Source organism: Euwallacea similis, chromosome 1 (assembly GCF_039881205.1).
Source record: "Euwallacea similis isolate ESF13 chromosome 1, ESF131.1, whole genome shotgun sequence".
NCBI lineage: Eukaryota > Metazoa > Arthropoda > Insecta > Coleoptera > Curculionidae > Euwallacea > Euwallacea similis.
This window is the reverse complement of record NC_089609.1, coordinates 339,931-354,439: the sequence shown is the minus strand read 5'-3', so window position 1 is coordinate 354,439 and position 14,509 is coordinate 339,931. Positions and strand designations below refer to the sequence as shown.

Below are 14,509 nucleotides of genomic sequence, written 5' to 3'. Positions count from 1 at the left end.
CGTTTATAGCGTTTTTAATTAATGGGATTTTGCTATGATAGCATACTCTTTGTAGCCTCAGTCAACACTTCTTTTAATGAGCACACCCTGTATCAAATGTTAAAAAGCATGTACGTTTATAAAGACATATTTTTACGAAATAAGCTAAATGCAGATAGCAGAAAATTGATAAGGATGACACATGAAGGCCACACTAATCTGTTGCAGTCCCGGGGTAAGAGACCACGATGATAAATAGACTTTTATATAAAACATTCTATTTTGCATGATGTCGTAGAGGGAGGTACTTACTGGTGCCCGTTGTTTATCTGTATTTCTATAGTTTTTGATATCCAAAGAACTTCCACTGGCGTTTGTGGAAGAACCATTAATGTGGGCGAAGCCCTCATGAATTGTCAGCGCAAATATTTATAAAAGAAATACTGCATTTATCAACAATAAACAATAATGCTGAACTCGGTATGAGGTTTATTGATTTATAGGTTGAATTCAAGGAAAAAAAGGGTTGGGCAGGGGAGTGCCTATATCGCGGAGAACACAAATAATTTATATAGCTGAAAAAATTTGGTTTCTCTTTAGCTCATAATCCATTAAGGTGCATGGCAAATGTTGCAAAGAAATCCATTAGAAGAAAGCATTTTTTAAAAAACAATTAGCATTTGAGAGCAGATTGGTGCAAGTGATCTGTTCCTCCTTGTACATACTAAAAAGTGAGAAAAAGTGCATTGAACCTACGGATATTCGTCCAGCCCACGACGGGAACAGTTTCCGGTTTGTAAAAACTGTCTCACAACTAACAATGTGGGGGTGAATCATTTTGATTTTTACGTCTAAGCGCTTCGTTATCTTTAGCTCATTTCAGTAATTTTTTCCAATGGCAGTGCAACTACTAAACCTTTGCGGTTAGATAGTGCCAGTGAATAATACTGTACCTTTTTTATGTCTCATTTTCAATTTAATAGACAACTCGCTAATATTAGCAAAGGGAGTGTCCATTTAATTAATTAGTCACAGAAACATTTTCTATAATTAAGTGCGCACAATCTGCTCCGCCATTCTGTCAGGAAGAATAAGAAAATTCTCTTATATATTTTTACTTATAGGGCGTCCCTTTAAAAAAATATTCATAAATTTTTCTGCATTAGATTTCAATTTTACATGATAGTTTAAGCCAATTAAGATCCTAAATAGCCAATTAATTGATTTTAGCATTTAACACGGTCATTATGTATTTTGTAAACTTCAAGATACCTAACTCTGTAAGTTTCGTCCTTTTCTCAGCAGATGTCACTAAGTCACTTCAAAATAATTTACAAATTTTCAGATCGCGAGATCTACCTTCAGTGTTTTATTTCCACAGAACAAAAAAAGACAGACATACTTGCTATACTCATTTATTGCATAATCAGTTTTGACATTTTGACACGTGCTTTTGTTGACATTTTTCATAATTTTATTTATAAAATTATTGCGATTTATTCGGGATTATTTCCATTCGAACGAAGAGTTCAAAGTATTTCGGTTATATTAACGAACGCGGAAAATTCCATATCATTTCTAAATAACTGTTAAATGGATATTGGAACTCAGGGTTCATAAATAGATAGATAATTGGGCGAAATTCCAATCAACATGTCGAAAGTGTGCATAATTTGTACAGGTGATGGTAAATACAAGTGCCCAATGTGCTATATTTACTAGTAAGTATGGGTCAAAGGGCAATTTATTTCATCTCAAACTCTTCGATCTTTTATATTCATTGCAAAACTGATTACACACTACATATTAAGGCTCTATTTGTCTGATCGCAGGCCTCATTACATAAGACTAGTGTGTTCCTTCTTCCTTTCATTGATGTATATTGTTTACTTAATTGGAGCAAACTGTGAGTGATTCTTCATTTAGCTGCTCATCCAAATGTTGCAAGAAACATCGAGAAAATGGTTGTGAGGTGATCCAAAAAGAAGATCCAGTTGCCACCGTGGAAATGCCAAAGGAAACTTTGAGGTCTCCAGAAGAAATATCGGCAGAAAGACTTTATTTACTGAGTGAGTATTAAATTGGTCAAGTGTTTCATTATTGAGGAATATTTTAAGTGCATAGTTGCAGGTAGAACAATGGGTAATTCCACTAATACTTATTGCACATGCTTGCCTTTCTGTTCTTACTCATATCAACACAATATTATTGTAAATAATATATGAATGGCATTTATTTAAGGAAAAATATCAATGCTTGCATATTTTTTACAGAGAATAGTGAAGAGGTGAAAAACCTCCTCACCAACCCCCACCTCCGAGACCTCTTAGTCACCATTGACAATGCTGAAAATGCTGAAGAGGTGGTTCAAAAAGCAATGCTTGAACCTATCTTTGTGGAATTTGCTGATGCCTGTATCAAAGCTGTAGAACCAGAGAACAGTGGCCAGGACCAAGATCACACATAAAGTGGTCAGGTATGGAAAGTCACTTAAGTCTATCTCTCCTTCTTTTCCGTTAGCTTTGTCGGAGGAGATAAATATTTCTTTTCCTCGAGAATGATTATTATTCAATCTTCTGAGGCAATATTAATAACATTTGATTGCTCCCTTTATTGAAGGAGCAATTTGGGATTTTCTACTGTTTGTTTAACCTAATAAAGGGATGTTTTGGCTTAGGTTTGTTTGGCTTAAGCTTAAGTTTGTATGCCTTTTATTTAATCCAAGAAAATACTGTAAAAAACTAGTTGACTAGTATATATTATCATAAGGAAAGCCTGATGACTATAATTCTTGGTGACGTGCCGATTCTTTCGTCCTAATTACGTAAGAATAGAGATCGTTGGGCAGAGAAACGTTGTGGAACTCTTTGGCTAGTCCCCAGTAACGTTTTCTTAGGTGATGAGCGCTAGTTTTGGGCTGCCGATTCCTGGTGAAAAGTCCTTTTTTGTTGCCTCCAACCCGAGTATAATCTATGGGTTAAAATTCAATGAACATGAATAGCTTCTTCTGTCTTTTGATTCTACCTTGTTTGGTTTTAAAATCGGCAAAATTCCATATAAACTCCCCGATAAAAAAGCCCTGATTACGCAAATAATCGAAAGCCTCGAAGTGCCTGGACATCAGGTTCACCTGATATTCTTCAGACCAAATAAAATCCGGGGCCTAGATTTCAATAATAAAATTTGTCGTCGAATTAAATATTAAAATGAGCCTACAAAATGTAATCCGGCCAAAGTGTCTGCTCCGTATTCCTGCATGATAACCGGCTTATTGAACTTGTTGTGCCAGGCGGTGGCCTCGTTCACCACTTTCGGAATCACCACGTCCAAATTGCCTTCGTTCGAGTACCAGGCGTTGTAGCGATTAAAACTGATGATATCCACAAACTGAGACTAAAATGAGGTATGCGTGAGTAACGAGATAAGGAAATTGGGGTAATTTGGTGCCTACTGATTCTACTAGGTTGACTGACTGGGCTTCTACGATTGTGGTAGGTCGGGTAATGTCCAGGGTTTTTATATATTCGATGACTTGCCTGGAAAATTGTAAAATTTTGAAGAAAAAGAGTGCAAACTGTTTAATGATTCAAATACGGAGTGTCCGTAAGTGATTTGCACAAAATTCAACCACTGATTCTTGAGGTCGGATTATTTTATGAACACCTTGTATAAACGCATCCGATGCAACCTCACCTAAAGTAGTCCGTTGCCGCTGCTTGTTGAGTCCTCGGCTCATTAGCCGCCGACCACATAATCACCGAGGGTCGATTCTTGTCTCTTCTCAGAAGTTCAAAAAGAGCCACTTTGTGCTTCGCCAACAAGCTGATGGAAAAGATCCTGAAACAGCATTTGAACGTCATTCCTGAAATGAATCATTTAGCTGGCAACTCTACTGATTGAAAAAACTCACTCGATATTCACTGCTGGACATTCGTCAATGACCATAATTCCCAGCTGGTCAGCCAAATCCATGATTTCCTCGGCGTAGGGGTAGTGAGAGGTGCGGAAAGTGTTGCCGCCCATCCATTTTATGAGGTTGTAGTCTCGGAGTATGAGCGGCAGATCCATCCCTGATCAAACGTTTACTTGATCGATTGCAATTTAAATTAAGCTGTCGCTGACCTTTTCCTCGAATGTCCGAGTCTTCGTGCATCCCGAACCCGTGAAGGTACAGTGGTTTTCCGTTTATCAAGAAGGTGGTGTTGGTCCAGGCGAGAACCCTTACACCCACAGGTTGCATGTATTTGTCCACCAATTCCCCAAAGCTATCCAGTATTTCCACCTAGGTTAAGAACCTTATTAACTTCGAGAGCTTTTTAAGCAATTTTTCCGAACCTCTAACGAATAGAGGTATCCAGGGTCTGGATGCATGAGGTACGGCCACCACAACTTCGGATTGTCAATGATCAAAATTCCAATACATTTGGCTGTGGTTTCGCTCTTGGCTACCAAATTTCTGGATTTATCCAGCAAACTTATCGCACAGGTGACGTCGAAATCGCCTTCAATGGTCACGTTGTATTTGAGCCGTGCTAAAATCACACTTAAAATCACTTTCACATGCAAATAAGTGGTACTACCTCTCTCAGCGTTTGCTTCCAGACAAACTACTGTAATATCGTCAATGTAAGTTTTGGGTGTGGTGTACAATTTTACTGGCCTGTGAATGCCTGCGTAGTTGAAGAAATCGAAGGTTATAGTTTGTTGAAGCCTCCCACTGCAATTTTAAAAATGTATTTTGCATTTTTTTAGATACTCAGGCATGAGAAACCTTTCGAGCTCCACCACTCTCCCTTGGGGAACTGTGTTTGGCAATAGAGTGTTATCAACAGCCACAGTAATGTGGTTCTCTTTGCCATATTTCAGGTAGGCGGTTACTTCGGATAGGAATGGAAGGTGGCCGATCTCGTGACTCATCACCAATTGCCCGTTAACCCACTAGAAAAAAAAACATAGATTGTTTTTCATTTAGCTAAACCTTGAACGCAGTCGCTATTGCTGACGTCAAAATTACTCATCATACACAAGACGTATTGCCGTAACCGCCATTCTGAATAGCTGCGTTCCAGGTAATTTATGATTAGGTCAGACGACAGGCGATTTGTGAACCGTATGTTTGGTCGCCAGAAGATTCTTTATATACAGTTTCTGCAGGGAATGAAATTTACCGAAGCCTGAATGAAATTAATTATGAGACACACCTTCATTAACGTCATAGTTGCTTAATTGTTTCACAGGGGTCGACGTCATTTTGACGTAATGAGACTATACAAGCAACTGCGTTCGAAAATGAAATTTCTTAGTTGGCTCACTGCAGTTCCCAACTTACAACTTGAGCCGCGTAATTCACTGACCCGAACCTCAGCCACACTCTCCCGACCTCCGACCAGAACTTGGGCACAAAAAACGTGCGATCGTACCACACCAATCCCACATGGTCTCTAATCCTCCAATCAGTGGTAATGTCGTTGTAGCTCGATGGTACCGGCATTTGGATCACCTCCAAGTCTGGTATCTGAAAATGCGATCTCGAAACCGTAAGAGAAGGAGGTTGCTAACTTACGTCTTTGAGGGAACGCTTGTACCAGTGCTGCTCGAAACCAACGAGGGGGTTCTTAAGGGAGACGTTTAGGGAGGCTATAGCGAAGCTCCATAATCCATCTAAAGATGCCACTTGCCGGGTCTCTGATTCCCTGGGGAAAAGTATTCCGCCCCTATGGATAGTGCCGTCAGTTATGCTGAGGGTTAGTAGGATTTGCAGGGCTGTGAGTTTCATTGTCGGCTGACTTAAAGGCAGCTATTCCTGAAAAGCAACGAAAAATGCCTGAATCGCAGCGACAAACGAACTTACTTCGAGCTTATTATGTACCTAATCATCAAATCCCATCATTCCTTAACGCTCGACCGCAGAGATGAATAAAGGCTTTATGGTGTTCTGCCTCCTCCCACGAGTTTGATTCCGACGCGAGCTTTTTATTAACTGAATCCTCATCTTGCTTTACAACGGTTAATATTTAAATTGAACCTCTTTGTTTGGTTTTAGTGGCACCTGACGGATTAGTTTTATCCGGCTAAAGTTCATTAGAAATTAATATAAGGCGGTTCAAGACTGCTTTGAGGGACTTTAGGGATTACGCGAAAGGAAATAAAGATGTTATTATGCTATTAGTATTAATAAAGCGTTTATTTTCATTGCCAATGAGACAGAATAATTCAATTCCGCTGTTTGCGGCTGCTGCAAATAATCCCGAGCAAGATTTCTAATAAGCGCAATGATAACGCAGCATTTTTGTGCATGTGGCAAAACTCCCCTGCTTCTGGTAAGCCTTTTTTGCTCGCGAAAAGTCTCAGCGATAAATCAACAAAAACAAGCTTTTAGCCATTTTAGCACTGCTTGGGGGTCTTTTGCACACACGACAGAGGATGAGTTTAATTAGTTATTCATTGATTTTTGAGGTTTAATGACACCTTCCTGGGGTTAACAACTCCGAAATCTTAGCATAAAATTTGCCCATTAAATTCTGCCCCTTTCTTATTGAATTTTGCACCACATCGTACAATAAAAAGTCAAATTTTGCCTTTATTGTGTCTATTTGTATGTAAATCTGAATCAGGTGTTGCAAATGTACAAACAAACAACTGTGAGATTTTGCATGGTTCTAGGAACTAGCCAATGGTTTATATGTAAATTTTCACCTCTAGACTCTCCCAGGTTATCGACATGGCGTCGAATAAGGTCTTCAAGGTTTCATATTCAAAATCATACGTCTCTGTCTTTCATCCAATCGAAAATTTCCCGTATGGCTCTAAACTTCAGTACGGTCCTGCTTTTTCGTCGAAGGTAATATGGCCGCTCAAAGATGGCTAGTGTTACAGGGAAGGTTATTGAGGAGGATATTAGCATGTTGCTAAATGTAAATTGGTATTTCCACATTAATCTAATGACTGTTAATTACAATCTTTAATGTTCTGAGACTTTCTTAATGTCAATAATTTTAAATTTAGGAAATATTTAATTTGGGATATTGGAACGTAGTGGGTATCAATTTAGTATCACTGAACGTAGGGGGTTTGCAGCAAATGTGTTTAAAAATGCACCATTAATCAAATTTTCAAATTTCAAAAAGCATTCAATTTGAAGATAATGGAACGTGGTACGAAACGATTTTGTATTACTCAACATGGGGGGTTGCAGCGGCTGCGTTCGAAAATTAATTATTGAGACTAATTATTAAAACATCTTTCGGTGAATTTCGATCGAATTAAAATTTCCCGGACCACAATAAGATACAACGCGAGCTCGAAGTTCGTTCTAGTGAACACTGGGAGTCGTAAATGAAGTATTCTTGTTATCGTTTTAATTACCGTTCAGATGAATAATTTTATTTATAAACAGTGATCTCACCAAACACAAAGTATAATTAAATCCCTTTTGTTTTACTGTATTAAATAAGATTTCTTATACCTGTAGCCAAATTCGCCCCTTCGACCTTTGAATGCAGCATCCGCTCTCTTGAAAACACATTTATCATTAATTAAATTAACATTTACGTAATTACCTTTCAAATTTAACTCCTTTCAGCTCATGTAACTACCAGCATAATCCTCCAACCTCGATTACTAAACTGCTTGATTCGGTCGACACGGTCACATATACTGATACTTAATCGGAATTGAAGAAATTGTACTGCTTTTAACAAACAAATCGAGCCCATTTCAGATAATTATCCATTTAGATATTGAATTGAAAATTTGTTGCATTCAGCACTGATACAGCTCATTTTGCAAGAGATAGCCTTTTCTTGTTACGTTTTTGTTAGGGACGTGTTAACAAATTAAATGCTTGTACATTATGGTGCAATATTTTATTTAGTAATACCAATAATATGGTCGGCGTCGGACAATTAGTGGAAATGGAACAAAGCCACCTCCGTAGAAGCGCGGCCCTCCGAAACCTCTACCCCCAAATCCCCTGCCGAAGCCACCGCCAAAGCCTTTGCCGAAGCCACCGCCAAAGCCCCTACCAAATCCTCCTCCAAATCCTGCAATAATTAATGATTTCACTGTGGATGCCTATTCCCATTTTCATAGATTTAGAGAATATTAAGTAATCGATTTGTTTAAAAAACTAAAAGTAATTTCCATATAGGTTCACACCTCTGCCTCCTCCGAATCCTCCTCCAAAACCTCTTCCGAATCCTCCTCCAAACCCTCTTCCGAAGCCCCCTCCGAAACCTCCTCTTAGGGGTTCAGGGATAGGGGACCTTTTTTGCCTTTCTACCGCTGATGGATATGAATCAAGCTCTGAAAAAGTGTATAAGAATTTTGGTATTAATAGCACAAGTCTGAAAAATCTACTTTTATAGGTTAATACCTACTTATTCTTATCAGTTCAGGTTAGTTACTTACCCTTACTAATTGTAGCGCCAGTTACTCCAGTTTGGAATCCTGAAGCTAAAGCAATCACTCCTATAAGAATCAATAATGCCACACAAAATTTATGCTGCTTCATTTTTTAAAAATAATTTCTGGTTTTTAATAAGCTGTTTATCGGTCGAAATATTGGACATAAGTACTGTTACAATCGTTTGGTCGAATTATTTATAAAAAGGAACTGCTTATTAGCGCTATTTCGAAGTTTGCTCGATCACTTAGCAGCTCTATCAAAAATTCCCCGTGAGTAGATCTTTTTAGAATTTAATTGTTGTTGAAAAAAGGATACAAATGTGATTAAAATATATTTTAATGGTTTCTAGAAAAATTTTCCATATAAAAGTATGTTATTGACACAATGGTGAATGAAATTTATCCTTGAGAAAGCTGGAAAAATTCCGAAGGTTCTTCCTTCTTAATGTAATGTTTCACCCCCCTCTCGTATCTTTTTATAAATTTTTCTCATTTCAAATATATACTTCTTCCTCCAACAACTCAACACTAGCAAGACATTTCCGCAGGTGAAAATAAAGGAATGAAACTGCCAGTTTTCAAACAATTTTCATTAAAAATTTATTTTTATGGTACACCTTAAAACATAATATAGTACATGATATATATAGCAAATTCGTCTATATATAAATTATCTACATCATGACTCTAAAACATTATGTATAGGCACATATCGCAAATATACAGGGATACTTTTTAACAAATTCTAGCTACAAGACAAAAATGTACAAATGTAATAGGTAATTTCCTATATATTAGTAAAAATGTGTGAAAGTGGCTTATATATTTTTAACAATTTAACAGCAAATTAAAGCGCATGAGCATCTTATTCACCTTAGGTTCAATAGAACAAAATCTGCACAAAATAAATGTCCAAAGCAAACCGTTCTGATTGAGAGCAAATATAACGGTTCCTTGCTAACCAAAAATCCCTTAATAAGGTTAAAATTAACCCAAATAATTTCATTCATTTTTTTTGTGCAGCAAATCGAAAACGCAGCTGAGCAGTTTTGAGGACAATCCCTGAGGTACGTAACTGTTGCTGTGTCCATGGAGCTTAAAATTCAAGAAGTCCCAGAAATGGTTCTGCCCGTAGTTATAAGAATTAAAAAGAAACGAGTATTATCAGGACGAGTTTTGTTTATAACTAAAAAATAGCATCGCAGTTTCCTTAATCCTTAGATTTCGCTAACTGGGACCTCTTTTTTTTACGTCGAAACTCGCTATTTTGAGACACTCTTTTTGATCTTCATGTCGAATATTCCCCACTTAGTCGGTGCTCCTAAGGCAGCATTTTCAATTTCTTTTGTTGTGATCTACTATGTACTCCAAGTTAACATCAATTTTCTTCCCTGTCGAACTAAACAACCACTATAAGTGCGCCAAAATCTCCATCTCCGAAGGTATCTCCGTAATATGAACCGTCGAACTATTGTCTTGATTGGCACTACATCCGCTCACAGTAACGATCACAGGATTCTGATCACTCGTTTGCACTATCGTCACCAAATTCCCGTCCTTCGAGCCCTCCAAATCGCTTTGGCTACCCTTCAGCAGCATCTTCAAGGGATTTATGTCCTGCTCCGGCTCCATTTTCAGGGAATCCAGGGTGATGTTGTCCAAGGCGATGTCTTCTTCGGTGCTGCCGAGGATGTTCACCACGTTCACCACCTGTTCGTTAGAGTTTTAGTAATGAACGAAAGTTGATCATGGCAACTTACAGATTCGTGATTGGAGTCAGACATGGTCAGAGAGGGATCTCTTGAATGCAAAATTGAGGCGTTGGTCAGAGTGCCTCCTGGCCTGTTGGAGCTGTTCTGAGACCTATAGGATGGTGGACAACTGTATTCTGATTGGTTGACTTCCCGTCGGCTGGACAGTGGCGCTCTAAAATAAATAACGTTTCGTATATCCTTTTTTTTTTCAATTTTTTTAGACTAAGCGATGGATGGAAATTGATGTTTTTTTACATTACCTCAACAAGCTGCCGCTGTGGCTCCGATAGGTAGGAGGAGGAGATACAGCATTCTGAATCCCTGCCTGTATCTGCGGCGTGTTGCCTCTGTCCAATAGAAGCAGCCTCAGTCTGTATTCCTGCATCGAAGCTTGATAACTAGGAGGGGGAGGTCTGTACTGGAATTCTGGGTACATCATGGCGGCGTAGGGATGATGCGGCCTTCCGTATGAGGGAGGCAGACGAGGAACGAAACGTCGCGTGCATACGTCCACTGATTCAGTCGATCCCAGCCCCAACATGGATCTACACGTTGAGGAGTCGTGGGAGGTTAGTCTCCAGGCTACGCCACTGACGGTTATTAGGACTATTCCGACGCCTGAGAAATAGGAAGTGATTTAGCGCTGCTAAGCTGCTTTTTTTCTTTTATTTTGTTTGGGATTAAGAAATGTATCGAATTTTAGTTGCATGGTGGTGGGGGAAATATTTATTTATTCCAATTTATGACAGATTTCCCATATAAACAATGGTTAGTGACAACGACCGAATTTGACAAGTGAATGAGGTTAGAAATTCACCAAATGTTACATTTCTAACCTCATTAATTTTTAAGTTTTGTTACTGTTAATTGTTATTCGTGTTTACAAGTAGAAAGCATGAGCTACCAATGGCGAACCGAGACTTTTTTGCAAGTTGGAACAACGTAGAGTAAAAGACCCGTCGTAATGAGATCCCCGGGGGGCTCCGGATGCCTTAATTATACCATTATTAACCGGGATATTGCAGTCGTAGTCGATGTGACAAAAAGGGATTAATCAGCGATATGTCGCACGTTTATCGAGGGGAAAACGTTCGACGGAAATGGGGCTATAGATATAGGGATAAATGTATTCGGGGTTTCAGGCAATTCGGTTATAGGTCCCCTCAGCAGCCATTCGCGTTTGAGCTAAACTAGCTTGGAAAAATGGAATTTTATATGAGTCCATCCGGAATGAAGTGCAACGTACGTCCCCTTCCACTTTCCTCTTACTTAATCCAGAACAGCTGAAAAACGCCTCCTTACAAACCACTCTGGAACTAATTAAATCCGACACCAACCAATTCCGGGCCGACGAGGCATGTCCGACTATTAATTTCCTTTCCAAACTCGCCCAAAAGCCACCATCGAGGTTTCTTTCACAAGACGAAGTTATTTATGAATAGACTCGACTTGAAGCTCTTTGATTTCTTGGCGGCTGCAGTTTCCTTTTTGGAAAGACGCCGTTTTCAGCTATTTATATTGAACCGCTTTTAGCCCGGAAAAGAGAGCAGCGAGAACTTTCGAAAGCTCAAGTGAGCGGTTAAATTTGATGGGGCTGGGAGCTTACCTATCATGAGGAGGGAAACAGTGAGGTGGTCTCGGCCCGCTGGTCTCATGGCACCCAGGGCTGTGCCCACCAGCACACAGCACACGGCTACCAGTGCGATTAAAGCTATAAACCATCGTAAAGATCCGGGTTTCCAGGAGAGGAAGCCGCAGCAACCCTTGGGGGAATCGTCGGAGAACCTCGATCTGGAAAAAAGGTATTTTTTTGTTACATTATTTCTCAGGTTGAGTACTTCGTATGTGGGAGGAACGGAAAGTGTCTTCATCAATGCAGTGTCACGATCAGTGCGCGAGGAATAATCGAAATGATAGAGACGTAAGACTTTGGCAAAATTGTTTTGCTCCTAAAAATCGACATTTAAATTTTTGAAAAAATGCCCCTCGTGCCTACATTTCGAGTCCGGACGTGGCACTATGACACCTCATTGGAAAGGGAAGTTTCCGCTCTTTCCAAACGCCTTCTTCGCACTTAAAATCGTCCAAATCTCATCAAAACGCTCTGCTCCCCATCTGAGCTGACATTACTCATTTTTCAGCCTATCAAATGCAGAGCTGCTGGCATTTTTTCCAAAAGGAAATTAAGTTTTCAACGTAACAAAGACCGCTGCTGATGGAAACGGGCGAATGTCGCTGTAAATTGCTGTTAAAAAACTGAAATTGCGGCCTCTTTTAATTTATGAAATAAACGTTTAAATGTTTGCGATATTTCACCTGTCATTGAGGTATGTAAAATGCTGTGGCCGCTGCATAAAAGGCATCGATTATCAGCAAAAAACGGGCTTTATCGCAAATATTTGCATGTAACGGCCGTTTTTTAAAAGGGAGAGCACCCTTCAGCAGGACCAGCTTTACGACGTTGACCCGCATCCATCAGGTCGAATAAATAAGCTGACACTTTTGAGGGCTAATGTCGCTTTTACTCTCTTTCTGCGATTTCAAGCAAGACGAATAGCGACAGAGGACCAAACACTTTTAACGCGTGTACTTATCGGAAAGTTCATTTTTCTGCTTTTGATCATTTCTCGTGAAATTAGGCTCAGACTTCTTTAATGCTCTCATTCAATTAAACTACCTGCACTTTTAGCGAGTTCCTTTCAAAACGGAGCGTTTACAGATTCCAAATAAACTTGCAAGAAAATCGGGGAGTTACTTATGTATTCGTTTATAAAAGGACTTTCGGGCCGAGATGGTTCCCTTGCCCGAGTGCAGTTTGCAGCCAACGGAGCTGGAAATTAGTTGGAAACTAAGTTCTACTCATTTATTATTCTGAATTTAAGAACAATATAATTAGAGTACAAAGACATTGCGACTGCAAGTGGAGGGTGATGTCTTTGTTGAAAGTGCTCCTCGTTTAAGTACTCTGATAATAATTGCCAGCTGGGGAAGAACTTTTGAGGCGGCGTTTTTGGTTGTTTCAGCGGCCTCTTTCGGATTTAGAAGAGGCCTACAATAATACAAAGAAATAATAAAGAAACCCTCAATAAACCGCCCCGAAGACGGTCTCTGTGCGACTTAAAAAATCCTCCTGAGTAGCTAAACGTCAGTTACTTCTTAAGTTTCTTTGAATTCAAACCAGTTCCCGCTTCATTTTCGAATCCTAACCGATCGCTCAAAGGCAGAGGAGGTTTTTTGCTGACCTAAAACCTAGCAGAACGAGTTTCTTCAACCCTCGTTAAATCGCTGCACACACTGAGCATTGGTTTAGTGAGGGCGAAAAATGTCTATTTCCAATCTATTCCCCAGAACACGCCTGTGGCTTTGAAAATGTTATATTAAAATTTTCGGATTAAATTCTACAGAATTTCCAGGACAGTAGCGTGTGGTTAAATTGTTTTTCCTGGCGCACCGCAAGAGAGTGCCACGCAGCCCGAATTGGAAAGTTACGAATTACATGAAGAGCTTATTTTGGCTTTTTAAAATCTATGAGATTACCGAGAATTGCTTTATCCCTTTTATGGAGATTTTCGGAAATTAATCCCGAGAAATTTCCAAAGGATTTGCAATTTCGGACCGCTCCGCGGGTCGTAATACGAATGTAAAAATTATTCATTGCTCCTGCATAACCCGAAAACAGGGTCCTCTCCCAATTATGCGAAGGCGAATATTCCCACAAAAGAATGCCTAATTTTTATGAAACATTAAATGAAAAAAATTACGTTGTTATATATATAAAAAACAAGTCGGAATGCGCGCTTCGGAATGTTCCCAACTACCTGTGCCGTAATTAAGCTGAAAAGGCTCCATGAAAGAATGAAAAAATATGGATATTATGTGCTAATTTTATGCACGCCTTTGAAGACCGACATTGCCCGCGCAATTTGGGCCTACCTGAAAAAATACTTCCCGACGCTTCTCGGCCCCCTGAAAGTTCCCCCGAAGATTTCCGAATTCCCCCAATTAAAGCCCCTTATTCCATTTCCTAATTGTTCGAAAATGAGCTTACACTAATCCAATAACTGTATTTGGCCGTTCTCGCGGACTAATTTAAGCGGCTCTCCCTCATTTGCCCAGAGATTCCTTTGGCAATTTCTTGGTGTTTAAGTTGGTTCTCATGCCGAATTTAACAAACCATCTTGCAGCCTGCAATTTTGGCTTTTTCGCTGGGGATTAAATCGGAGTGGAAGTAAAATCTCCCTTGTTCATCATTCGTGTAATAATTGCGTTTGTAATTGAATGAATGTATTTCCCCCCGAAATGATAAAATTTAATTAATTTCGTGTAATTATGTTTTGTACGGCCAGAGGCGATGTGTTGTTAATTAGCGG

General features: G+C 39.4%; 4 protein-coding genes across 5 annotated transcripts in view; 1 reads left to right on the top strand and 3 right to left on the bottom strand.

Moving 5' to 3' along the window:
- The first annotated feature begins 1,382 nt into the window (after positions 1–1,382).
- LOC136410268 (zinc finger HIT domain-containing protein 3) overlaps positions 1,383–14,509 on the top strand; it is a 45,019-nt gene continuing 31,892 nt past the window's right edge. Inside the window, exons 1-4 of one of the 2 annotated variants that reach the window (XM_066392349.1) lie at positions 1,383–1,700; positions 1,906–2,048; positions 2,253–2,455; positions 4,867–4,877. In XM_066392349.1, coding sequence (XP_066248446.1) covers positions 1,633–1,700; positions 1,906–2,048; positions 2,253–2,446 — 405 coding nt within the window. In that variant the 5' untranslated portion in view covers positions 1,383–1,632 and the 3' untranslated portion in view covers positions 2,447–2,455; positions 4,867–4,877. Of the gene's footprint in view, positions 1,701–1,905; positions 2,049–2,252; positions 2,656–4,866; positions 4,878–14,509 lie in introns of those variants that run through there. The other variant, XM_066392340.1, reaches the window with a different exon arrangement.
- On the bottom strand, positions 2,687–6,154 carry LOC136410243 (beta-glucuronidase-like). The gene is given in 13 exon segments (XM_066392303.1): positions 2,687–2,949; positions 3,004–3,142; positions 3,196–3,372; positions 3,431–3,515; positions 3,673–3,822; positions 3,824–3,841; positions 3,890–4,049; positions 4,102–4,261; positions 4,315–4,511; positions 4,560–4,696; positions 4,751–4,917; positions 5,309–5,494; positions 5,543–6,154. Coding segments are annotated over 13 exon segments (1,977 nt in total). The 5' UTR covers positions 5,756–6,154; the 3' UTR covers positions 2,687–2,761.
- On the bottom strand, positions 7,841–8,533 carry LOC136413199 (protein suex-1-like). The gene is made up of 3 exons (XM_066396596.1): positions 8,389–8,533; positions 8,137–8,283; positions 7,841–8,021 (listed from the first exon to the last, which is right to left on the bottom strand). Exons 1-3 carry the CDS (start codon positions 8,489–8,491, stop codon positions 7,849–7,851), a joined length of 423 nt encoding a protein of 140 aa, XP_066252693.1. The 5' UTR covers positions 8,492–8,533; the 3' UTR covers positions 7,841–7,848.
- LOC136410225 (uncharacterized) overlaps positions 8,961–14,509 on the bottom strand; it is a 28,680-nt gene continuing 23,131 nt past the window's right edge. The window contains exons 5-8 of the mRNA XM_066392280.1: positions 11,746–11,930; positions 10,400–10,757; positions 10,146–10,311; positions 8,961–10,095 (exon numbers count right to left, since the gene is read on the bottom strand). Of these exons, the coding sequence (XP_066248377.1) occupies positions 9,796–10,095; positions 10,146–10,311; positions 10,400–10,757; positions 11,746–11,930 (1,009 nt within the window). The 3' untranslated portion in view covers positions 8,961–9,795. The remainder of the gene's footprint in view (positions 10,096–10,145; positions 10,312–10,399; positions 10,758–11,745; positions 11,931–14,509) is intronic.

Coding starts and splice junctions, on each gene's coding strand:
- LOC136413199 (XM_066396596.1), bottom strand. CDS start 8,491: ATGAAGCAGCATAAATTTTGTGTGGCATTATTGATTCTTATAGGAGTG. Junction 8,284..8,388: donor TGGCGCTACAATTAGTAAGG/GTAAGTAACTAA, acceptor ACACTTTTTCAG/AGCTTGATTCATATCCATCA. Junction 8,022..8,136: donor AGGATTCGGAGGAGGCAGAG/GTGTGAACCTAT, acceptor TAATTATTGCAG/GATTTGGAGGAGGATTTGGT.